The sequence below is a fragment of the Mycteria americana genome, chromosome 1 (assembly GCF_035582795.1).
Source record: "Mycteria americana isolate JAX WOST 10 ecotype Jacksonville Zoo and Gardens chromosome 1, USCA_MyAme_1.0, whole genome shotgun sequence".
Classification (NCBI taxonomy): Eukaryota; Metazoa; Chordata; class Aves; order Ciconiiformes; family Ciconiidae; genus Mycteria; species Mycteria americana.
In genome coordinates this window covers 67,594,884-67,622,373 of record NC_134365.1, presented here as the reverse complement: position 1 = coordinate 67,622,373, position 27,490 = coordinate 67,594,884, and the positions used below count along the sequence as shown (strand labels likewise).

Genomic DNA, 27,490 nt, shown 5'->3' with positions numbered 1-27,490 from the left:
CTTTCCTTCCCTCATGTTTCTGAAGAGAAGGTAACCAAATAAAAACAGGGAGTAAAAGCTGGATATCATTATCTTTCTCTTCTCTTGAGGAGATGCTAGACAACACGAACCATTCTTTCTCAGCTACATCTGTCAAGGAAAAACCCTCTGCAGGGTTAAAAAAAAAAAGAAAGAGGAAAATGGATCCACAGCTAAGAGGCTGTAAATGCAGCCATTTGAAGAAGAAACCAATGTTTTCAGAGCAGTCTTGAAGGATCTGTCACCTTTAGCAATTAACTATTGAACAAGAAGTGATGGCGAACTAATACCTGCAGAATGGAACGCAATGCACCTACAACTATCCAAATACCAGGTGATGTGGTAGAAGCTTATAAATGTGAAAAAGTATGTGGTACTCACTCAGAAGACCATGGTTTTTATGAATTAGGAGGTTCAGATGTACATGGTCATAAAATATAATTTAACAAGTTTTCAGAACTATCCAAACAGAATGCTTACAAACTTTAATCTTCAGAACAATATGCAAATATTCTGCAGTGCTCACCCAACGATTTACAACAATATCCAAACAATACAGAATATGAAGTGGTAAGTGCATGCATGACGTTCTTCTCCCACTTCACCCAGTGCTTGTAAACATCTGTTGAAAATGACTGTGATTTAACCTCAATCCAAAAATATTCCAGTAGACTTATACGAGTAATAAACACATACGAGAGCAGACTCAAGCTCTGACACTGAAGGATTTAACGTGAGTTACATTAAACTTTCAAACCTAAAAATACAGTGTTAATTCACTGCGGTGTTGTAAAGATTTTTAAGCACAAGGTGAGGATATACCACTAAGTTACACATTTAGAAGAGGGTATAGGAGAAGATGGTAAATCTACGTGCACGTTTAAGGACACAGTGTAAGCTGCATTTGTCTTCAACAGGACAAATCCAAGGTTACATTAGCAAGGGGAAAAAGGACAACTTTGCCAGTGAGGGTAGCAGTAGCACTGTCCCACAGATACGATTTAAGTGTCCTTTGCTGTTACAGATTTTGGTGGTCTTCCACCTTCAGCTGCTTTACTTTATCTTCATTTCTTTCTGGATGTAGCACTTGAGATGAGAGTTTGGCAACCATCACTGCACTGTGTCTTACAATAACAGACTGAGGGAACTGGGCTTGTTCAGCCTGGAGAAGAGAAGGCTTCAAGGGACCTATAAGCAGCTTGCACATACCTATGAGGAGGTTGTCAGGACGACAGCCAGGCTCTTCCAGTGAGAAAGGGTGTAACTTGAAACAAAATAGGGTCAAACAGGATAGGAGGGAAACTTTTTTCCACCATGAATACAGTCAAGCAGTGGAATAAGTTGCCTCAAAAGGTTGTGAAGGCTCTTCAGTCTTCAGTTTTTCAAGACTTGGCTGGATAAAGCCCTGACTAAGCTGGTCTGAGCTCTGAGCTGGCCCTGCTCAGAAGGAAGCTAGACTAGAAACCTCCTGTGGACCCTTCCCACTTGAGTTAGCTTACAAATCTACTTACTCTTTTTGTGGCACCCTTCCTGAAACCAGGGCTGACAGCCTGATCCTTATGCTTTACTTATTTGACACAATTACTGAGCGTGTCATTGCTGCTGCCTAATCAGCTAGATGGATCAATATGAAAAATAGTGCAAAATAAATTTATTGCCAACTCATGTCCAAGAGTTCAAAGGAATGATGGGCCCTGATTGATACCAGGGATTCCACAGGGCAAGACAATAAACTACTCTTTAGCTAAAAAAGGCAATAAAACGTGGTAGAGATTAGGTTCTTAGGCCTCTATCTGGTCCAAGGACTTGCTGTAATTACAGCCTTCAGATGCTAGTTGCTAATGTAGCAAAACCAACTTCTCCTGTTTGCAGGAATGGTTTGTACCAGTGCAGTTGTACCTATAGGTATCACAGGAACACATTCATCACTGGGCTGAGCCATGGTACTGCATGCAACAGGAGTTAGGGATTTAGGCACTGGAGTTTGAAAATTACGCTTTCAGTTACACATGAACAAGCTTTCTAAATGGACTTGCTCTTCCATAAACCAGATAATTAACAGAGTAACAGAGATTATTGTCAGACATCACAATATCCTTTAATATTACTGGATGCGACATATATTATATTATGTTCCATGCAATTCGACCTGAACTTTAAATAGATTAGAAGACAACTGGTTTATTTCTGCAACACTTAAAATGAGTGTGGCTGTGACAAGTGTTAAATTATAAAGTAAACATATTCCTTATAGTTGCCTAAACTCATGGGTTTCTAAGTGTCATCAGATCCATGTAAGACCACCCTAGCTAAACCCTGCTACTTCCAGATGCAGAGTATCAACATAGTGTGCTGCCTGCCCTCTATAATGCTATAATTGCTAGCATTTAAAAAAGTTTAATGGAGAAATCATGGAAGTCTCACTAGAGGTTATGCTGTTTCAAGAAAGCCAATGAACATGACTTAGAATTGTGATGAGTCCACTGCTCCATCATCTAACAAACTCATTCTACACTTCGAATTATTTTTTTCTTTAATACGACTACAATTGAACAATATATAAATGGTTGTTATTTTCAGCTTCTGGAGGCCACTGGAGATATAATAAACCGCATACAGCAGAACACATACTCTGCTGAACTCTACCATCCTGAGATTCATGTACTCAGACACTAAATTTGGTCCTATTTCACTCACAGCTATGCTTATGAGGACCAACGTTTTGTTCCCTAAAAGGATTTTCATGCAGAAACATAGGCAAAAGCCAGAGCAAATAAGTATTTGCCCATATACAAAATTCTTTTATTGGTCATAGCTACCACTATGGAATTTGTTAAGTTACCCCAACAATTTCAAAGCAAGTTTATGTTTACGTGTTCACAGACTGTAGTTTTGGATGTGTAAAAATCCAGCAAGTATTCAATGATAAATAAAACCAGAAACATGCAGCATCAGTAACATCAAAAGAAAGGTACCTACACTTTTTCTTCCAAACCTACCAATAGTACATGGTGAAAGGAGACTGTTTGTTACTACTTCAAATACATTTGCATTGCTGTTAATGCCACCTCCATTCACTAGTTCTGTCTGTTGACTTGCGTCAGATTAAAGTCCTAACTTTACAGACACTTCTGCATAAGTGTTAATACTATGTTTGGGCTTGGTACTTCTACTTGCAACTACTCTCTCAGACTACAACCTCAGAACAGAGACTTACTTAAATTGGGTTTGTATATGTAGCTAAGATGCTAAAAGATGCTAAAAGATACCTCAAGGAGGCTGAGCGATGACAGTGTAATATTAATTATAGCTTAACTTTCCTCTTAATGAAGTATGATCAGCAATGCAAAGACAGACAGGGCTCTAAGTAGAGACGACGGGGAAGCTCAGACTCACAGGCAAGGACTGGAATGGCGACAGAGACCTCTGGTGGGAACAAGGAGGGAAGCAATCTGGTGGTACAAGTCACCAGCTATTTCTCCAAGGTCTTGTTTTCTGAAGGAGCTCTCCCATCTGTAAACTTTACACTCATACGTACATGATAAATAATCAGTAAACAGTCCATGTTACTTGCTTGATTTTGTTTGATATGACTAGCTGCTCTAAAACATCTCGGGAACGATCTGCAAAAGAACCAAGGAATTTCTTGTTATTCATTCAGAATATATACAGGTGGTGTTTAGAATTTAGGTAAACAGCAAAATAATTCAATTTTATATCTGCATTTATGTTTATCTTGCTATTACAATATCACACTTCAGATATACCTGTAGTAATTCAAAACCACTCGGTTCTTTCTCCAGTCACATAACTGTAAAGCACCACCAACCAACCAAACTTAAAGAACGCAAGATAGATGATAACCTCTCTTAAGTTTGGGTTTTTTTCAGGCCGACCAGTCCTACTCCGTTCCACTGTTTCCTGAATGGCTGCTGTTCCATACTTTTGGAATAGTGTAGGGTTTTAATATGCTAACATTTTTCTGAAGTCTTAGCATCAACTTTGGGTCTTCATCAGCATGTTGAGGGGGGAAAAAAAAGGAAAGAAAAAAATCCAAACTCCAAAACAATAAAAAAAATCCCTCTCTGAGGGTTGCCATTTTCAAAGCAAAACTCTTTCCTTGCTTTGAAAATCTCAGTGTATGATTATTACTTTAACTATTAAGTTATTATTTGTTTGGGATTATTTAAAGTATAGTGTGCTCTTCCAGAGAGAAAGAAGATACTATCAGGAAGTAATTACTCTTCTTACTCCCTGCACAATTTGACCTACCCGTCACCAATGGGCATCCATGGAACAGAAAAATGTGTATCTTCGGACAACAAGTAAGGACTGCTTCCACAGCGACATCTGTCAGATTCACACAGCGTTCCATGTGGATCTCCTGTTATGAAAATAGTAATAACAAAAGCCTGTCAAAGCACCCCGAGTTTTGGAGGCAGAGCTTTCCTTTGCCCAACCATTTTCAGAGATCCCCACCCAAGAAGAAGTTATGACCTACTACTCCTCTGTGCATTGACCCCATATGTGGTCCTATACAGACCAGGAAAATACCCTCAGGAAAAATAAGACAGCTTTTCTATGAAGAGTCAAAACAAAAACCATAAACCTGAGTTTTCCCAAAACACATATACCGTTCAAGACAACTGAGAAAACTCTTCAATGAGATTATACGGTGTTTGAATCCCATCAGTTTTCCTATGACACACATTCTCCTAGCAATTTGTTGTCCAGGAAAACAGAACCCAAACTGAATTCTGGGGGTTCCCAAAACAGGCAGGATTCATGAGTCTCTGCTGAAGCTCCTAATATCTATCTATCTATCTAGATGTCTACATAGTTCCTGAAAGAAGTCTAAGAACTTCTTCCAAGACTAGACTAAAACCTGCTCTCTTCTTCATTTCTGTGCAGTTCTATAACTAGTACCTGTTGTATGTGCTAGAGAAAGAATAAATTCAGAATACATTAACAGATCATTACCAACTTTTTTCCCCCCCTCTAAACTGCCTTACATCTCAATAAATATAACATACAAGAAGAAATGCAGAAAAGAGGCTATCAAATCTAACGAAAAATAGGATTTGGGAAAATACACTTTGGGGATCCTAGGGCAAAAAATAAAAAAACCCCATTGTTTTATAGTGAAAGAGTGTTTTTCCAAATTATAAACTCCAAGGATCTTGAAAGAGCACAGAAATGAAAGGGACCTTTTGTAATAAATGCAACTTTGTACAGAATGATGACACAGAAAACAAGAACTGTATTCACAGAAGCAAGATATACAAAAGCTGATATATGTATAGTTTTTAGTTCGTTTTAATAAGTGAGTGAAATGTGGAATCTGAATGCCTCTGAATGAAGTAAAAAGATTTATAAATCTGCCTGCTAGTTACAGTTTGAGAATTTTAAGACCCTATTTTTTTCATTGTGTACCTGACATTAGATCACTGTCTATAAACTTGCACTTTGATGACATGAAACAGAGGTATGAGGATTGTGACACAGACAAGGAAAGGAGTTACACTGAAGAAGAGATTGTAGCAAATAATTCCATATTTTCTACTAAATTTCTTTTTCTTACTACTTGTAAACCAAGAGACGTAAACCATTCTAGCTTTTTATACTGATAGAACACAACTTTTGTTTTTAAATTGTCATTCCACAGAAAAACATTAAATTTTGCCTTATTAAAATGGCACAGACCACCCCCCCCCCCAAAAGAAAAACCCACCCCAAAAAAACAAATACAAAAGCACTTAAATACATGGCTTTTAAGAAAGTGGAAACAAGTATTGAGCAAGGGAAAACAAACAAGCAAAATCTGTACTACTATTCAGTCTGGTGTGATTGAAATTTCCCGTTAGTTCTTCTGAAATCAAAGCTCACCACCTCAACATTGCTTTCTTGAACACTTATAGATGATGAAGGGCTTATGGAAGCTACCTAACTTGTTCTTCCTGATCTAGTACAGCTTCCACAGGCATCCATGCACAGCACACACAAAAGAAAGGCTGTGCACTTTCAAAGAAATAATAACTACAGCAATGTAATCAGGGAACACCAAAGGCCACATTTTGTAAGCTGGAAATATTTATTAAAAATAAATGGAACTGCGTTTCTAGGGTTTGAAAAAAAAGGGCTTACACACAAGAACATAGTTCTCTGTGACCTGTGGACAGTAATAATACAGAAGAGGGAAGATAATACTGACAGAGTAATTATACCAACATTGCTGGAAAATAGTTCAAAACCCTGTAGGAACCTTCTAGGAACTTTACAGAACCCTGCTCTACTCAATAGCAAACCCAAAACTTATTACAATAAAACTATGAAAACGTATTACAATATTTGTGTTTTAAGACATATGTACTGAAGACTTTTAAGAATGACCTAGTCCAAATGACCTAATCCAAATCACAGTGATACACATTGTTTTACATTTGTAGGCTGGATATGATAGGTGTCTTATGAAGACTATCTGCATAGTCTCGGGGTTGTTTAGAAAATCTGGAATCAATGTTTTGCTACAGCTAAAGGTGCAACCAGCTAAAAGACAAAGATATTTTCAAGTCACTTCTAGTATACAAAAAAAGGATCTCTCATTGCTATGGTCTGAAAAAGAGTGATTTCATCTTGTACCACAAGACTTACCAAGACTAAAAAGATTGTCCAAAATAGACAAAATCAGCTGGAAAAAAACCCAAAACAAATCTAACTGTTTGCTCTCCAAATAAAACAAGAACAGTTCTATTTCTTCCAGATTATTAATACTGTCAGTTGACCCAGATTTGGGTTTGTTTAGGGTTGGTTTTTTTATTAAATACTATAAACTAGCAAAAGTATGACTTGTTTCCCATCTTAGTTTCTAGATGAATAGCTTGGATTCAGAACCAGCCCTTACAAAAGCAAAAACACACACACAGATAAGAAATGTACTATACAGAAAAGTAGAAGATCATTTATGGTAAGAGGTATGGGACGCCTCTTCTCCATCATTTTATCACTGTCTCAGTGCCTAGAGAATCTTTATGCAGACAACTTCACAGTTGCTTTCATGAGTTAAGAGATTCACCTATGCAGAGGTGCTAACTGATTTCTTAAATCCATGAAAGCCATCCACATTGCAAATTCTGCCTCAGCGTTCAACAGAATCAAGAAATAACTCCAAAGAAATCAAGGGAAAAAGTTAAGCATTCATTTGCATTTATTATACAGCTCTCTAAAACAACATGAATTAAAATAAGTATACTACATTCAACAGAAGAAAACTCTTTTTGAAAAGACTGAGTTTTCTCAAAAAGCTGGTCTGGGGCACTGCTACAGACAGACAGAAAATATTCAATTCATAACCAAAACCAGGGCAAGTGTATACAAAAACAAAGGCAAAAGTCAGTCAATAAAAACCATCTCTCAGAAGTAATACTGATAATAATAATTAAAAAATGCAGGTATTTGCTTTTGTTCATTTCTTTGTTATTAGGTTAAGTAAGTTACCTTCAAATTCTTTGAACATGTTCCACTCACTAGTGCTGTAACGCCATCATCTGTCACCTAGAGAAAAAAACCCCACATTGTTATTAACACAATGGATTAAAGCTCAATTTTTTCAAACACAGCTATTGGGGGGGGGGGGGGGGGGGGGAATTAATGTATTCACTCCCTGCAGTCATTGAATACACTTCATGTTACAATATTTTCTTCACAATTAAGCTTGTAGAAAAATTATCCAAGTATATTTTTTTCAGTCTATTAAACACTGTTGCATTTTACTGCCGTGTGATCCAGCCTGGCTTTCTACTGGGATGTTTCCAACTGTGTAACTGCTATTTCTGCAGCTTCCTTGTCTCATAATAGTGAGTACACTATTATGGTCAGGGCATGGCACTTCTAATTTATAAGGTTTAAAGCACTTCTGCTCTACCTAAACCAATTTTTCTCCTGTTTTCAGGACTGCTGGAGTTGTTACTGAAGGAAGTTTCTTGGGTTGGCAAAAAAAAAAGTAATCATAGCAGTCTTATTTGCTGTCTTACTTTTACTTATCTTGAAGCAAACCAGTTACGTAAGACAAAAATCCCTCAAACAAGCAGTCTTACAGCAGTCGTCATACACTCGCTCTAAAAGGTTTATCAAAGTGATTGGCTACAGACAGCCACGAAACAATGATTACCTGCAAGATACAGGAAAGAGACAAAAGACATTCCTTTCCTTAGAAAGGCAAGAAAGGCCAATTTATTCATTTGCTTCTGGGAACCAAATACATTAAACTTCCTCCCCACTTCAAAAGCTGGATTGGAGATCAGGTCCATCACACAGGTTTTTTCATAGTGCTTATATTAGATGGCAGGAATAGCAGTCATCAAATATACACAGTAAGGTTCAGCCAAATTTGACAGCGAGAATCCAGAGACCACAAGCTCCATTTCTGTTTAAAGATTTGGTTATTCCTGTTGCACAAATTGTCTTATTGCCTTCTGGCCCTCTATTGCAAGTCTACCGTACAGAACTGTAATAGAAAGGGTCAGATCAGTGCGAATGGAGAATGGACAGGAACGTCCCAGCATGGAGGCACATAAAGGCCTATAAGAATGGCAGGTATTGTCAGTACCTAGCTTAGCAGGTCATCAAGACAACAGCACATTTAGCTCCTGAAGACACCCAGACCAGGAGACAAAGGGCAGTAAATCAATAAATTCTAATAACTCCCACAGGTGGGACAGGATGGAGAGAATAATCACTATCAGTTCCTAAAGGGTACAAAACGGCACATCCAAACCCACTTCATGGTCACCAACCTAAGACCAACCCAAGTAAAGTGATGAAGATTTGATAGCCTGCATCCCTTATCCTCCATGTCATCAAAACAAACCTGGACCAAACTGCCTGGTTGGTGCCTGAACACTGGAGAGACCATCTGAATGCTACTGTCTTGACGCTTGTGAGTATATGGTTACGACAGTGTGAGAGCATGAAACCAGTCTTGTATTAAAACAAAGCCCCCTCACTTTCCTGCACAAGCTCACAGTAACCACTGCTATACTATAACTACAGTGTTGCAGTATTGTTTCCTACTCTATTGACTATCTATGTGCATTGTCTGTAATGCCACATCTGCCCATCCTCTTCAAGGGATACACTCTTATACTGGGGATAAACCACCTGCAGTTAGTACCAAACCACAAATACATCAGCTTCTTGGTACAGATCAGTTGTTACCAAACTCCATATACATTTCTAGCAAAGGCTTACATCGCCCAGTACCAGCAGTTAAGTACATTAGCAACCCAGCTCTGTTCTACATGAGAAGCGTCTGGACAGACAAAATGGCTAACCCGCAACACTCCTGCTTTTGCCAACATATTTTGCAGAGAACTAAACTGTACCACACCCCACATAGAAAACTGTTGCAGTTTGCACAGCCCTTTCAGGCAAGATTCTTCCCACAATTATTTGCCATACACTGAGCCAATGAACATTAAAGAGGAAATGTACTGTTTAATTAGTGCAGGGATTTGGACTCTTGAGCCTGTGTTTCTACCTGTTAACAATGCTGGGATTTAGAGCACACTAGAAGTAGAGCAGTAAGTACAGGGTTTAGGTATAAACCCTACCTCCTCAGAATGGTAACATAAGCATACTGAGTAAACATAAATAGATTTCTTATATGGTCCTGGGCCAGTGTGACAGAGTTCTTCAGGCCAACCTTCCACTCATGCTCTCTGTGTGCATACAGGGGACACAGAGCTACATCTCCTTCATAGTTCAATCCTTCCCTTGCCTCACCTGCCCCATTTCTTGTTATTTTGCACCACTTCTATACCTGCTACTTGTTGTACTTCATCTTTGCAGTCACCAGATCAGCATATTTTTAAAATGGCTACATCACCTTGAGGCATTTGGCCCCTTTGTAGTCTAGCTCACGTGCTTGTTCCTGCAAGTGAGCTGTGCCCTTCTTTGCATGTTCATTTATTTCCAGTGTTCTCACTGTTTTACTCTTACACACAGTTTTGCCAGTTGCACTTGATATTTTTACTATGCTTTCTGGCAATCGAACACAAGAATATGGTTAGCCTCGCAATCTCTACAGGCATGAGTCATCCATAGTTTCTCTACTTCATCTTAAACTTATTTCATTTGTATCTAGCATATATTTCCATTTATTTTTAGTCAAATGAAATTCAGAATTCTAGTGTATTATCATCATGTGATTATCAGAAAGGAAAAAAATGTGGAAACGATTAGTTACTCAAGAAGCTTTCCTCTCATTTAAAACATATACAGGGAAACTTAGCTATTTTGGATAAAGGAAGAGAGAGGCAAGGGAACAAAAAAGGTAATGAAATAAGTTTGAAGAAATGGAGTTAAATGATAATAATAAAAATTACCAAAGAAAATATTAAATTACTTTTGATGCCCTACTTCTGGAAAAAACGAAAGAGAATAGCAGCATCTAAAATAAGAGCCTGCTACGTGTTTTCCAGATCAGACTCTTCATTACGAATGCTCTGTGCTTGACTCACATTCAACATAATCACTCACCACCGCAGTCAACTGAATGCTACACTTATCGCAAAAAATCCTTTCCCCCACTTCATTATCTTACTGTAATTATGAAGTATGTTACAGTATTGCTGTTGCAGCTGATTTCCCCATTCTTGTGTTAAATACTAACTGTTGTTAAATCCTGTTACCCGCCCTTTCTGACATTTTAAATGTTATTCTTTCCATGTTGACTCCAGAACATAACTCTGACAAGCCATTCAGAAAGCACAGTCACTCTTGAAGTAGAATTAGTTATGGAGTGTTTATTTCTACTAGGGGCTTATATTGTTTGACATCCTATATTATTATTATTCAGGTCAGTTTGTCCTACCTGAAAGCAGACAATAATCTGCCCAAGATTCTACTTTCCTTAAAGGAAATATTTTGGATTACTTTACAACTTGAAGAAAATGATTGCACTAAATAAAGATACTGAAAAATCTCCAATATTAGGTAGATTCTAATAAAGGTTTATCTTTGGTCCACAATACATGCTGTAACACCAAAATGTGTATTTTTCTGGTTACCAAGATGCAAAATACATCTTTCCTTTTCCTTGAGAGGAGGAAATTTGAAGTGAACTGTGGTCCTAAACCTTGTCAAGAGTAGAGCTAAAAAGATCCCCTTTCACTTTTACCATGACAATCTTAAAAAATAAACAAACAAAAGTCAATTAGCCAATTGCCACCATAGTTACCTGAGTAGATGAAAAGTCCACACTGTGAAGAAATTTGCAGTTTTCTCCTAGTGCCTGCAGAGATGCATCCCTGATGCCTGAACAGCTGCCCAAGTTCACTATTTGTAGGAACTGGCAGTTGAGTGCAAGAGCAAGAACTCCACTGTCAGTTATATCACAGCACCTTTTAAAAGACGCTTCACGCAAGTAAGGACAGGATAAGGCCAGCGCTATGACACCTGTCAAAAAAACCAGAGCAATTTAAAGAATTATTAATTTTTTAACATAACCACCATGCTGAATCCAATATGCTGTCCCCTGGTCATTGACTGTTCAACTTTCATCTCATGCCATGCAGAAAGACTCTGTACAAGGAAATAACTTTGTGGTTGGTTTCTTTTAATTCAAGGATGAGAAAAGAAAATTACAATGAACAATGCTAGAGTTGATAAAAATTTCTAAATGCTGAATTCCTTTAAATCCCTGCAGAGGGATACCTGAGGGATATTATATACATGAGGTATCACCTCAGTGAGTGCATGAAAAAATGCCAATGGCTTGAAAGCAGACTGATGATAGTGCCAGGTCCCACTGATGGTGCAGTGAATATCAGGCAAAAGGCAAGGTAACAGGTCATGTCTGAGGTCAATTCAAGAAATCAAAACAATAGTTCAGAAGCTGGACAGGACCCGGGTACACCTACAACACAGCTCAGGCCAGGACTGAAGGTCCATGGGCAGCTGGTGTAGGTGGGGATGGCAGGTGAGACCAGTCACGGCCATTCGGGTCTGTTGGTGCCCTCAGAGCCCTGACAGTTAGTAATAACCAAAATATTTGCATAGAAGTGTCAGGAGGTACTCAATAAAATAAAAGTACATGAACTACAGATGCAATTCGTGAAAGGAATTTATTTCAAGGATGATGGAAACATGATGATTACAGCGGTACAGAAAATTACATCACTTCTGGATAGATAGAAATAAAAAGTTGAATGTCATTAAGATATGTTTCTATGTAAGAACTTCAAAGAAACACGGATAAAATAGTACTCGCTTGGGTCAGAACCACTTTGCAAAGAATGACAGCAGAGATAGTAATGGTAGCTGAATTTGACAGAGAAGTAAGTACTACTGGATATTGTATTAAAGGACACTAAACATTCCATGTGCAACTTACAGAGCAAATGTTTCCTAGTAATGACAGGGCTCAGATATTTCTGGATCTGGTAGCCAGCAGGTTTCTTAAAAAGAAAAAAAAACAAACCCACCCAAACAAACCAACCAAAAAAACCCCACCTGTTACTGAATTAGTAAAAGGTAACACTGCTTTAAAATGGGGTGACTTTGGGTGGTTTTTTTCTGCGTGTAATTGAGATGAGTGATAAAGAACTGTTCTAGCTTAAATTAAAGGCTTCATAACTGATTCTCAGTTTAAAACGGGCTCAGTTTATAAGTAGGAAAGTTAGTAAAGTTGGATGGACTAGGAACTTGCCAATAAAGAACTAGACTTCCCATTTTTAATTGCAAAGTAATCAGGAATCTCTGTCCAAATAGATGAAAAGTATACATAAAGAGCTCTAGGCTTAGCTGGTACCTTAAGAACTGTACCAGAAATCAGTGGACAGATGAAGGCATGGAGGGAAGACCATTGCGAACTGTATCTTATGGGTCAAAAAGTATAACAATGAGGTGACACTGAAAATAAATAAAATAAATTTTTAAAAGTTTATCCAATTCTTAAGTAAAAAGATGAGTGCATCACTATGCAATGGTAAGAAAATACAAACCAAGACTGATCTGAAGTACGGTATACATTAGCTCAATACTAAATTAATATTTTGCCTCAGTTTTCAGTAAGGATAAGTTAATAATGGAACAAAAGAATAAGTGTAATCAAAAGACAAAACAAAACTTGTGCGAAATAAAATTCAGCAAGCTTAATTCTTTTAAGCTAATAGCTCCGACAACTTGAAACTTGAGGTTAAAAGTAACACCTGAATTCCTAAAGTCCTAGAGCAATTCAAGTCTTTTAAGTCAGAGAAGGTGCAATAAGCTTACTTAATAACAAATACATTTAATTTAAAAAGGAGAAAAAGTAATTTAGGAAATCACAAGCCTGAAACTTCAACCCCAGTGGTACTGGTAAGGTTCTGGCACAAGTTTTCAGGAAGGAATAATTAAGATGAAGTGGAAAATATGATCAAATGTAGCATAGTTTTACCAGAAACCTAGCATAAGAGTAACCCGATAGCTCTCTTTCATAAGATAATCAGTGCTCTAGGCCTATAATTTACACCACTGAAGTGACTTTTAATTAGTATTGGTGTGGCATTGGGGATTTTTTTTAAGCAATATTTACCCTAGATATTTTTTGCAATTTATTCCAATCTAACCAGAAAAATAAAACAGAAATAAGATCCCAGTTATCTGTGCACAGATAACATACCTTCTGAAGTGATTCCCAATCTGTTTTCTTTGCAAGAATTTAAGTTGATTTTTTTCAGTTGCTTGCAGTTATAAAGCTGCAATAATGCATTATCTGAAATATCACAGTCTCGGAGGTCTAGAGACTCTACAGCAGGGTGTAATACCTGTAACAAAAACCTACCATTTCAGTCAAACTCTGCTATGTCATAGAACATGCATGTTTTTATCTAAAATACTTGTAATGTTAGACATCACATAGAACTTTTAAAAAAAATATTCACTAGAGGATGGGGTTACCAGTCCTAGGAACTAAACACTCTAAAGAAAACATGGTATATTTGCCGCAACAGTTCATCTCCTACAGCATGAATGTTCAGTTTCTGTGATCACATCTACAGTAGGAACACATTAACACTACTATTTAAACAGTGGAAGTACTATTTTGATGGTATAGTTGCTAACAGTAGTGCTTCTGCCAGCACAGATATGTTTACCAAGGATAATACCCTCAAATCTACTAGCACAACTTTGATGGCAGAAATCTGAAGTGTAAAAAAATACTGACTGTGATCAAAACTTAAATCCACTGAACAGATAAGGGTAATATGTGAAAGATGTTTTGCCCCAGAGTATTTTTCTCACCTACACACACACTCTTTTTCTCATAAACAAGCAATCTCATCATCATACCATGAGGAAGTACCAAATCCTCATTAGACTCTTTCACTCCCACAAGACCATAGGTTGGAGTTTTTGTGAAATCTTCCCCAAGAGGACATTTATGAAATTTAGACCCAAAGCAATGGAAGGCCTCAGATTTTAGTAACAATAGCCATATATCTTACCTCTAATTTAATTTTCAAGGATTCTCACTACTTTTTAATAAATCCTGTTTATAGCCCCCTCTTGTGCAAACAATCTATACCTTTACTGAGCTGTCCTTCAGACCAACAGGCAAGTGTTAGATCAGGTTTTCACATTACCTTATATTACTCCCTTCAGCTTGTCATTCCCTTCCTTAATTCACAAGGATAAAAGCACACAGTAAATTTCCACACACAAGCAAAGATAACAGCATAGGTGATAGGCCTATTCCTTTCTCAGGTTCATCATTCTAACAGGTACAATAAAGATATTGCAAGGAATACTGTTTTTCTGTTTTGCAAATACGTAAGATGCTAAAATCTTTACTGGCAAAGTCAAATAAGCCTTTTGAAAAAAAGCAAAAGCTTCTAGTAGATTATAACTGCAACTTTTCTGCAAAATGAATGGCAGACCTCAGACAGCTTTGACAGCTTTTTCTCCTCAAATGCTAAAAGCCTCAAATATGTCTCTTTATGCCACAAAACCACCAACATATCCCACAATACACTTGTGAATAGTTTTCACAAGATAACATTCAGCTCTTATTTCACTCCTATTTCTGAATTCATATCTAAGGAACTAAAACAGCCAAACCCAGAGATGATGTAAGCCAAAGTGACCGTCAACTTCTATTCAAGATGCCTTCCCTGACTGTTGGCTTTCTTTCACAATTCCAAATTGCCTAGGACACAACAAAAGTGAGAAAACTGCTGATTTTGAAGCCACATGAGAAATCTTATGAGAAGGATCATTAGATGCAAGGAAGTCTAAATGAGAAGCAACAATACTATCAGAATACTGCCTATTTAAAGTAGCTAGAGTATTAAGCTTCCCTAGCCCATGATTCTTCACACGCTCAGGTATTACTTAGAGGTTTGCTTTCTATTGTTACTCACAGATTCATATTCACTGAATGCATATATTAAAATCTAATCTGCCTCAAAGAAGATGGAATTTTAGATAGAGTAAGGATTGTTTGGATGCAGAGTACAGGAGATTAAAGTATAGACTTACATCCTGTGGACACATGCTGAATGGCTTTATAGATCTTTATGGTAAAAGTGAGTTGAAATAAGGAGTTTAGCACGTGTGTCATGGAAGGCTGCTCCAAGCAAAAAGCAGAGCAAGGAAAAAAAAAATGCATGATAACACAAATCTGGGCAAGAACAGGGAGGTAAGAGATGAAATAGAAGTTTACACATAAGTGCAGGTTAACAGAATTTCAACTGGAAGAAATTTAACTTTAAGCAAAATGCTCAAACACCACCAAAGAAAGGGCATGCATAAAAGCAAATAAGATAGCATAGCCTGAAAAATTCCAAGATAATAGATCTAGCTGCAATACTGTGGAGACTGTGAAAGAAAAGGGCAGGACGGAAGCAATAGCAAAGAAATAAAATTCCTTATCCATATGGCAGACTAATTGAGACCTTGCAAATGTGTCACATGTAGAATACTTTGGTTATATGTGATGTAAGCAAGGAATACTAAAGAAGAGCTAAACAACATAAGCCGTTTTTGCTATGCCAAGCAACAAGAATATCTGCAAGATGAAAGAACAGGAAAACTGAAGAGCGAAATGGTATGGAGAAATAGTATGAATTCACAATCCAAGAGATGGCTAGCATTTTCTTAAAAATGCAAGTGAGAGAAACCTGGAAACTGTTAGCAAAGAAAGCTAAGGTATAACATGCACAAGAAAAGTGATGACAGCTAAGGATAGAATTGCAGGAAATTGCAGGAACAGTGAAAGGAAAAACACATGAGAAAAAGAACTAGAACAGAATATCCCAGTGTCAGATGGAAAACAGGCTCCAAGAGAAGGCACTGATAACTGCTAAATGAAGACAAAGACAGATGAGATTTTACAAAGAGAGAGAGGAAAAGATTGTAACTTAAACTGTCTAGTTTATTTCCAGACTAAAGATATCCTAATAGGTTTTGTGCATTTATACACACACCATCATATGGTTTTAATTATATACATCTCTTAGGATGCTTACAAAGGATTACTTACTGAAAAGATAGCCTAAACCAAATTTTGTCAACTCAAATTTTCCAAAATAAGATAAATGAATAAGACACTGATTTTTACTCATACTTATTTTCTACAATCAAAAAATGGTGCATACTAAAGATAAAAATTTTTGTTCATAAGTTTTCCACAGTATTCTGATTCTGCCTCTAGTCTTGGCTTCACTATTCTGACTCTGAGAAACTGATACTGTTTGCCTCTTCTGAGTTACAAGTCAAAGCAGGAATGAACAGGGAGTCATTCATTTTCTGTTTCACCAAGGCAAACCTTTAGCCTTCCTCAATTCTCACGCCTCCCTTTGAGGCTAAACAAGATAACAGTAGATAGATACCAAAATAGATGTGCCCCTGAATTTACAGCTAAAGGAAAGTCATTAACTAGTTTCATTTTGAAACACTGACACACATCAATGAGCAAAAGGGATGAGAGAATTTGAACCATCAATTTCTAGCCCTAGCATCATCATATTTCAAAGAATCAAGATTTAAATAAATTATATGGAGATCATGTGCATAATGTCAAAAGAACATAACAGAAATCCAACAAGTTCCTGAAATCTTTTCATTACTAAATTATGCACTAGCTTCTTGAAACATACTACATTCAGGAACAGAGACTGGTTTGCAATAGAGTCCAGTTTCCCCATACTGAAAAGGGATAATATATGTCAGCTGGTTACACAGAAATCAACTATCACTGAAGGGAGAACATTTTTAATTTATTTGTCACTACAAACATAATCTTATTACTACTAATACAGGACTATTAACATTATGAAGTTTAAGAAAAAAACCCTGTGAAGACATGGACAGAGAAAGTAGGCCTGAATTTATCTGTTGTCTCACGTGAACAGTTTTAGCTTAGTTCATCCTTGTGATTAACTACCACAGACAGAATAGTTTTGAATGGGTTCTTACCTCACTGATATTTGAATCAGTTATTTGACCTTGCCTACTCATTAATTTAATCAGTTTATCCTTTATGTTGGGTGGCAATGACTTAATATCTGCAGCATATCTGGAAAAGTTCTTTGTCAAACATTGAAGGCATCTGAAATAAAGGAAAGTTACAACACAATCAAAAATAGGCATTACATATTATAACTAGAACAATCAAGCTGTAAGATGTCATCTTCTACATCCAGCTATGCTGCCTTCAAACCTTATCAGTTCCAGCTGTCCCATGCTACCACCAATTCAGTTATTGCCCTTTGGGGTCAATCAGCTGATCCTTCTGCACAAGTGTTCCCCTATCAACTGTAGGCAAAAATTGTAGCCTCATTCACTGTAATCACCAACTCGTCTCACAAAATTATTTTGCTGGTAATATATTCATGAGCTGTAAGAAAAGCCGTTTTACCAGCTAAGCCTTCACTCAGGAGGCAGTAAAATCTTTAGTTGGGACAGCTAGTTTCAGAGAAGGGACACCTCTCTTTCACCTCAGTTAAAAACGTGAAGGAGATATTTTCAGATGTAGTATTTTGTTCACTGTCTAGTTTGTAGTACTCTTTTAATATGAATTGTGCTGTGTAACCCTGTGCTCAACCTTTTTAACCTTGTGCTTAAAACTAGATCTGATCACAGAGGATTATCACCTGAGGCAGAAATTTTTCTGTCTTAGTGGGGTGCAGGAAATCACAGATCAACAAGTTTGTGGTCCTACAAAGTAGATTAGACAAAATAACTAGTGGACACATGGAAAATATAATATACATGGGAAAGTGAACCCACTTGGATATTTACAAGGTATTCAAAAAGCCTCATCAGCAATGGTTCTTCAAAAAATTAAGCTGCCCTGGGATGAGAAGGAAGGTTCTCACACAGCTGGTTGAAATCCTATCACAATCAGAAACACGGATTGGTTTGACTCAGTATAGCCATTGGTTTCTTTAATAGCATATTTTAGGCCTCCTTCCCCATCCCCCCGAACATGCTTATTTGTCAGAATGATTTATCAACCTGAAGGAAACAGCCTGATTATCATATACACCAGGCTAGAGATTTTGAACTAACAATAATGCCAACATACACTGCATTTTCTATACATCATAAACATCCTGCTCTCTGGACATCTTTTGGTTCAGGTTCAAAATTGTTTCCCTGATCCAAGCAATCTGTTCCCTTTGCCAGATACTGAAACTTGATTTAAAGTTTCCATCATGAGATACTGCTGCATGAGAAATTGCAAACAAATCTCAAAGACACACAGGGCTTAAGTATTCATCTGAAAAGGAAGGACTAGGCAGAAATAAATATTAATAGGCCCACTAATATCACAGAATGCTGGGTGATGCTTTAAGACAGGATTTGAAATCCTAGAATTTTATCTGTGTGAATGCCACAAAAAGGGATCATTTCAGTAAGAATATGTTGTTAAGAGACTCCAGATGGAACAGAGCTTTTTGGGAGAAAACAAGAAGAACCTTACTTAAGAAAAATAAAACAAAGAGATCAGTATTATCCAGAGATATGTGGAACATTACCCAGGTAGAACACTTGAAATAATGGTTTTCAAGGTCAAATATACAGAAGAGTATTTACTTATGCAATATTGAGTACTATAGAGGGACACTAATCATGCAATCCTATTTTTTTAAGATTCCTAAGGCATTTTAATGTATCATAGTGTCATCAATCAGGAGCTGGTGGAAGGCCAGGACTTACATAAAGTTGATAAGGAGGATTCAGACTGGAATGTGGAATGTCTAAGTAAAATTATTGTCCTTGGGAAGTGAAACACATCCTGGGGAAATATGTAAGCTAATTAAGATGTTTTGGGAACAATCTGAAGCTGCTAGCAGAACTGTGATAAGAAGCACCCTCAGGCAAACTGTCCTCATAATAATACTAAAAGTCACACCCCTTGAGCTGGAGACCCCAGCCCAAGCAGAGACCCCCCACCTTTGGGCATGCATAGAATATTAAAGTAATACTGTGGCTTTAAGAATAAGATGAGAAAATGCAGACCAATAGAAAACTGCTTTACGTAATTACTTATACATATGTATAACTAGACTGTATAAATACTGTACCTGCATGAACGAGCCAGAGGGACTACCTTTGTAGAGCTACCACCTAGCACCCGGTCTTGCACAAAACCTGAAATAAACTGATATCTTGGCTCTGTGTGTGTACTGGGTGTTGCACACCGGGTAATGAACTCTGTTTGTGAGACAACAATAGGATACATAAAATGTTAAAGTCCCAACCTCTGCAACTTAAAATTACAATCACAGGCTTACTGAAACACCAGAGGCAACTCCGGGAAGAGTTTATGAATAGCTTCTAAGCATCCTGAGCATACTGACCTGCAGAGCAATGGCAACTCACTAATATGCTAAAAGACAACTGCTGATCCTTAAGAAAGGAATTACAGCTCTCTGAAGGGAGATTTCATTATCCAAAAACAAAGTCCCAAGGTGAATGAGGAACATAAACTAGCCTGAAGCTAACCAACATCCAGAGATAACTGAAAGGTAACACTGTCATCTAGGAAATGCCAAGACTTTAAAAAGGATTACACTACAGCAAAACTAAAATGGAGGGAGTTGAAATGGGGGAGGAAGGGTAACTCCTCACTGTCCTGCTCTTGCTTAGAAACCTAACATGAGTCCGTACAAGGGATGGAGTTCTTTGAATTGGAGGTTCTATTATCTATTGATCATAGCTACCTGAATTAGATTCCCTAGGCCAACTTTTCTTTTTAAATCCTATCCAAAATTTTGAAAGAAAACATTACTGTCCTACAAAACATTTTGCTTTTGTAGAATCAACATTATTCCATTAGCTCACCCTACTAGTAAACTCAGAGCAGCTACTGTAATTGCACCATAACTCTCTCCACTGGAGTTGGCCTCTGTACTTTTATGTGACCTGGATACATACAGCAATAACTAAGACTGGGAAGTAAAGAGTATAATGCATTCACTTGGCAGACAGATTTTGTCCCAGTCTAACTTAATGAAAGAAACCATGAATCCTGTTTTTCATGGACAGGGATAAACGGAGTAGTGCTTTACTCCTGTAACGACCTGATAAAAGACTATTCCTTCTTGCAAAACACCCAGAGGCTTTTTTCCTCCTCCACATTATCAGACTTGTTACACCAGCTGTTTCTAGTTCAGAGTGGTCTACAAAGTGTCAAATGGCACACTCATTTGTTCCAAATGTGTCAAGAGATGCAGAACAGAAAAGGCCTATGATCTTTAACCTCAAGCTTTATGATAGGGTTAAGGCCTTATGACAGGACAAATGTGTATATTTCCAATACATAAAACAGAAATTAGATCTTTATGACTAATTATTCTACAAATGGTCTAACTTACATCAAGGTGCAGCTTATCCTAAGTTATGTCACATGAAATAGAATAGCAGAACAGATGTTAGAAGTGGGAGACATCAGAAGAAGAAATGAACCAGAACAACAGATACTAAAATAGGTTTAATGGCAAATAACAAAATAGATATATCTTCCTGCATTCTTTAGGGTTGGATAATTTATATTCATAGTGTTGCCATGAAAAGCCGAAATCAGGACTCAATAGTCGGGATGACTATTAAGCAGGTATTCTTCATTGCAGCACTGGGCAGCACTAGGGATCGCTCCGCCACAAGTGCTCCGCCAGGTTAGCACAACACATCAGTTCATATGCAGAAAAATCATACCTAGTCATCAGATTTCCTGAAAAGGGCAGTTTTATGGTGATGAGTTCCCGGAATTCATTTACATAGTCCAAGCATGTACAGTAAAATTAGGGTTAGGGTCTTTTCACCCTCCTGGTGGTCTTCCATAGTCTTCCTCACATTGGCTGCTAGTTGAACTTCGGACTTCCTTTGTCCTTATATAGTCATTGAGTTAGCTCATCAGTCCTTCAGCCTCGGAATGTTACAAGGGGGTCGATTTAAACTAGTTCTTTGGTGCTTATCTTTGGCACAATCCTCCTGAGTTCCTGTTACCAGTGATTTAATTAGGAAGCCTAATGAGCTTGCTCAAGGCCTGTTTAGTCTTATCAGGTAAGAAGTTACAGGAAATGTCCTATCATCAACTCTGCTCAGCAGGTAACTAAAACTATCTTTGCAGGCGAAGAGAACAAAAGAGAACAAGGATGCAAGTGAAACTAAAAAAAAAAAAAGCAAGTCTATGTATCACAGTAAGGTCTTAGTCAGGGATTGTCAGGGATTTAACCCTTTCAATAGTAAGACCATAAAAGGAAGCTCTGTTTTGAAACTGATACTCTACTTCAGTCCTCAGTTTTTGTTTATGCAGATGTACCCATCTGCAAATGTTCTGATGCCTTTGTAAGACCTTAGTTTTCCAAGACACTTGACAGGTCAGGTAATGCATTAGTCTGCAACCCGCTGGCCAGCTGTTAATGATGCCTGTTACCACAGGAGCTAGCTATTGACGACACATGGAACAATCAAACCTAAGCAATACTTAACTACATACTCTTGTGATGACTTACATGTGCAGCACACTTCTTTATCATGTAGTGACAATCTTAATCAAAACACCTTTAAATGTGAAGTTTCATTTGTGTTGCTCTAAGAGTATCATTTTTAATGGTAGAAACTCTCTTGGTTCTGAGCTTATGTCTGGGCATTAACTAGTCAGCTTAAAACACCTGCCAGGGCTCTGAGAGATTTGTAACAGCAGCCTCCTACAAGTATGACAGCTAAAGCTGTTATCTGCCCCAGCTGCCTTCTCCACCTCTCCAGCAAGCATTGTTGCTGCCAGGCATCCACTCTATTTGGCAGGCCCTGCAACTCCTACACCGTCAGTTTTCAATCAAGTGTAATTATGTAAACCAATTACAAATTTGGTGTACCTCAGTACCTAGCCTTAAAACTGCATCAGCTAGGAGTGCATGTGTAAATTGGTCATTTCTCATCTTGGGAACAGTAACTTCAGGAAACAAGCTAATATAAGATAAAACTTGAGAAAAAAAAAGAAAAAAGGATGTTTCTAAATATTTCCAGTATGATGCTCTTGTGCATGTGACCTTTGGAGTGCTAAGGGGAACAGGGCAAAGGCCAATAAGCAGCAGACAAACAGCAGACACCACCAAACAGCAGCAACACCTTAATAAATTCACTTTCTGTTAGGTTTGGATATCTTAAAAATAATGACCTTCTTAAAAGGACTACTCCACAGACTAATAGATTTGTTTCAGTTTTTAGTTTCTGCTGTAAGATCTGCTAGTTAAACAATAAGCCTAAGGGTTGGCATAAGTAAGAAGCTTAAAGTGCAACCTGGCATAAATAGATGGTCATCACCTGATTGGCATAAGACAAGAAACAATACACTAAAATTACACACATTTGTTAAAAGGTTGTGTAATTATTAGTTTCAAGTACTAGTCTTACTGGTATAATAATTATATTGTTATATTAACATAGAAAATTGCTGCAGCGGTACTAACTAATAAAGTAGTGTAAAAAAGATTAGTAACCAATCAAAAGTAGAAATTGTTTATGGTATCAAGCGCTACAGTACACATAAAGAGAAATTGCTAGGTCTAAGATCTAAGGTTAATCATGAGAACGTAAGCATGCAGTGTAATGCACATCTTAAACACCATTTTAACAGATTAATCATGCACAACAAAAAAAGTATGGATACGGTTTTAGCTTTGCAAAAAGAGAAAAGTTATTAGCAAGACAGAACCCTTGCAATTAATTTCTATTAGCAGCCCAGCTGTCATTACACTTAGTTAGAGTGGTGTGTAAAGTCCAAACAGAGGTTGGAAAGGCTAGTTCCACCCCCTCTTATCTCCCCAACCACTTTTTACCGCGCCTTCCTCATGCTGGCTCGGAAATTCACAGTTGCACAGTGAGCTGTTCGGCATCTGATCTGAATGAACATTGCCGTGACTAAAACTGTGAAGTCACAGAAATAATACTGCCAAAACAAGTGGCTGAGGGCAGGGGGCAGCAGCAGCCTAGAGTTAAGCCAAATTAGATTTAGCGTATAGCCACAGCTCTGGAGCCCCTATAGACAACTTTTCTGCAACAGAACCTTGACTGGCACCAGAATGCCACCAAATCACAGCAAATTGAACTCATACCGATTAAAAACTCTAGAGAAGTCAAAATATTAAGGCTCTATAATCCGAAGTGTAGCACAAATTTAAGCAAGGAAAGAAGCACAATTTCCAGTGTGGAAGCACATTAAAAAAACCTCTGAAGTTAGCACAGTGTAATATGGGCACCTGTAGCAGGCCACTGCAGAAGACACTGTAATGAGGAGACAGTGATTTCAAGGAGACCCGGGCAAAATTTAATCACAGGCCTTGGTTGCAGAGACCCGTACATCAGCATGAGTGACTGTTACACAACCTGAGCACACACCATGATCGCCTTTCACTCCTTCCTCTGGAGATGTGTAAGAATGCAATGTTTTCACTGTACTTGGGTGACCGCTGGATGAACTTGGCTGACTGACCGTAACAGAGAAGCCTGTACACGGCTCCGACTCAGCACAGGTACAAGTAGATTACACGATCCACATTCTTTGCCTTGTCTTGAGATTAAACAGCGTATCTACATGTAACATTCCTTTACTTGACTGCAGAAATGAAGAATAGTTGTCTACTTCTAAAAAATCTTATCAAAGCTCTAAAGTCCACAAGTGTGAATCTTGCCACAGACGGGATCTGTGCAGCATTGCTGATGAATGTGAAGAGGCTTGTCTCATGCTGCAATAGCCGGGGCCCTCAGCATCACAAAGGACATAAGATTGCTATCATGTTTTCTACTACTACTATTCTTTATGCAATAAAACAGTTAACTAGCCTTGAGAGCCCACGCCTTTGTTACTGAGATCCCAAATGAACCAGCACCTCCTCGGTGCAAAACTGCACCCTACCTTTGGCTAGGGTGAGTCAAATAGACTTTCTGAGCCTTTTGGGGGACCATGTGTGCACCTACCATGTGGTTGGTGCATGTGTGCAGGGACCATGTGGCTGTTCCCTCTTCTATGATGGATGCCTATTGAGTCATGTGAATGGGCAAGCAGTCCTTTGTCATACAAGGGCACACACTTCAGTTACGTGCTAAATACCTATTTATTATATGACACCTACATTTTGTCCACTGGGTAAATGAACTTTTCTGGCAATTCATCCTGAAGGAGGCAGATTGTCACCGTATACTGTAGTACATAAAAACAGTTGTATCTAAAAACTTAATACAAACTTAAGATTGATTTTTTTTCTCTTGAAGATACTGAGTGGCTAATGCAGCCATGTTTGAATAGGGACCTGCAAATCTAGACTGACTACTTAGTTCAAATTTGCAGAAAATACTCCAAAACCAATGCAGATACATGGAAATCAATGTGAGCTATGCCAAATCTTCTAGTTACATTTAACTGCCTCTTGCCACAGAATTTTAAATTTAGCTTGAGAGAAAAGTTATTAGGATTAATTGCATTCTTTTCAAAAAGCCGGTTGATATTCTCAGAGTATATTACTGATCTGCAGTTTAAACAATTAATCATTTAAATTATAAATGTTTTCACTGTTATTGTACTTTATAGGAAACAATAAAACACTTATTGGCTACACCAGGGCAACTATAATCTTATCTTCAGTGCTTTAAAAGAAGAATAAAAGCCTAAGACTAACTGTATTGTTTGCTAGCTATTTTTGTTTTATCTGTCAAATCAAATATCCCTATGCTGTCTCTAACTCCCTCCTAAACACAAAGGAATCTGACATAATGAAAAACTCAAAGCAAAACACCATTCAGTGGATCCACTGGGGCCAGGTGAAGCCAGGGATCCTCAGCCATCCCTCCACATCCAGATCTGTCAGGGATCATCGTGTTATCTACCTGCCAAACCCTGTCACCCCCACCAAACCCTGTCACTCCTGTCAAACCCTGCCACCTGTCCTGTAACTCCTCCCAAACTGTCACCTCTGCCAAACCCTGTCACCCATCCTGCCACCGCATCAAACCCTGTCACCTCTGCCAAACCCTACCACCTCCCCTGCCACCTCATCAAACCCTGTCACCTCTGCCAAACCCTGTCACCTCTCTTGTAACTCCCACTGAACTCTGTCAAACCCTGTCACCTACCCTGTCACCACTATCAAACTCTTGTCAGCTACCCTGCCACCACTACCAAATGCTGTCACCACTCTGCCATCCCCGCCTGCCAAACCCTATCCCCTGCCCTGTCACGCTGGCCAAACCCCTCCTCCGGGCGCCCCACAGAAGGGCCCCACGGGTTGCCTCGGTGACACTGCGTTTACTCGAGGCCGCGGCCTCGCCGTGAGGGCAGCAGTCTGAGCCGCTCGGCTGGCCCTGAACCCACCGGACTTCCCGGAGGGAACGAGGGCCGGCGGGCACAGGGGGAGGGTGTCGGGGCGGCACTCACAGGTCCAGGAGGAGCTGGACTTCCTCGCCGGCACCGTCCCAACCGCCGCTGAGGCGGCTCATGGCGGCGGCGGGGAGCGGGGAAGGCGGCACCGCCCCAACCCAACGGCTCCCGGGGACGGTGCCGAAATGGCGGCGGCTCCCTCCGGAAGGCGGGCATGACGGGAGATGTAGTCCTGCTCCCGGCCCGCCCTGCGATCGCCGCAGGGGTTGTGGCGGGAAACGGCAAGAGTGCCTCATGAAGCGGCCTGAAATATTGTGCAAAAGCCCAAATCTCGCAAAAAGGGGCTGTCTCTCCCCACTTCCAGCGCTTAATATTTAGGACAGAGTATCTTCCCAAGCCTGGAAGAAATACAGGGGAGCTTGGGGAGGTTAGGAGCCTTCAGGCAAGGAGCACAGTTGTTTTAACTGCCATTTTCCTCGTTGCTGCCGTCAGTGGAGTCTTACCACAGCACCGGTTTTCCTAATGTCCATTAGTCTGCAGGGACGAGAGTCTGCTGTGTCCCGGATCTTTCTACCTGCAATTCATTTTCTCTCTCTGTTTTTTTTTTATTCTGCCTTCTTACATTTCTGCCTGGACAGTGTGATAACAATTGAGATCACAGAGTCCTTAGGAGCAAACAACATTATTAGCGTATAATTGCTGCATCATTATCTTCAGACCCAAGACCCATCACCTACCCCTACTAAAAAGAACAAGTGATCGACTAAGATAAGGAAACCTCTGTTCTCGCAAAATTAACTGAAGGATCCGTATCTAAGAGAAACACGGGTTGCTGATAACTTTGCTGAAGTCGACAACTGAAACACCTGGATTAACAGATAAACCACAAGGATGCTAATGGATGGTGCTGCTGCAAGACCTACAAAATACACTTTTTTATGATTGGATAATTAGAAATATGCATTAGTAGGTAATTGGATTATTCATATTATACCCTTATAGTGTAAGCTATAAAACCCCCTGAAGAAAAACCACTTGGATATGCCCAGTTTGGCTGGGACACCTCATGCGCATGAATAAATATTTACCTTTATAATTCTTTATAATTTTTATTAATTATTAATTATTAATTATTAATTCTTTATAATTCTTTATAATTACCTTTATAATTCAGTCAGCATGGGCCAGTTGTGAATTTTGTAACAAAAGCAGGAGGCACATGAAGCCAACAGAGCGAGTTTTGTTTTAGCTTTGCCCTCAACAGCAGAAGCGAGACATCCCCGACGAGCCTGAGCACCAGGGAGGCTACAGGAGCAGGCTGGCCTCAGCCGCCATGGACGGGTATTTCTCCCTAAGGAAAGGCAGGAGAGGGTTTCCCCAAGTGGCTGGTGGCTTGGGGGGCTAGTTCCCCGGAAGGACATGACATGGCCTTGAACAAGAGGAAATGTGATGCTTGTGAAGAGGGTGACAGGAAGGAGAAGTTTCATAGAGCAGGTGTGCAGGCTGTGGCTTTTTACTCTGTTACATCAAAATCATTCATGGGATTCTTGACAGTTTAGGAAAATATTCTTCCAACAAAACACGCTTTCAAATAAACACATTAAAAAA

The 27,490-nt window shown here is 38.8% G+C and overlaps 1 protein-coding gene across 1 annotated transcript; it reads right to left on the bottom strand.

The window, feature by feature from the left end:
* Positions 1-412: 412 nt before the first annotated feature.
* AMN1 (antagonist of mitotic exit network 1 homolog) lies at positions 413-26,113 on the bottom strand. The gene is given in 8 exon segments (XM_075503854.1): positions 413-3,641; positions 4,291-4,402; positions 7,513-7,569; positions 11,255-11,472; positions 13,679-13,823; positions 17,476-17,608; positions 25,940-26,056; positions 26,058-26,113. Coding segments are annotated over 8 exon segments (897 nt in total). The 5' UTR covers positions 26,099-26,113; the 3' UTR covers positions 413-3,567.
* Positions 26,114-27,490: the final 1,377 nt, after the last annotated feature.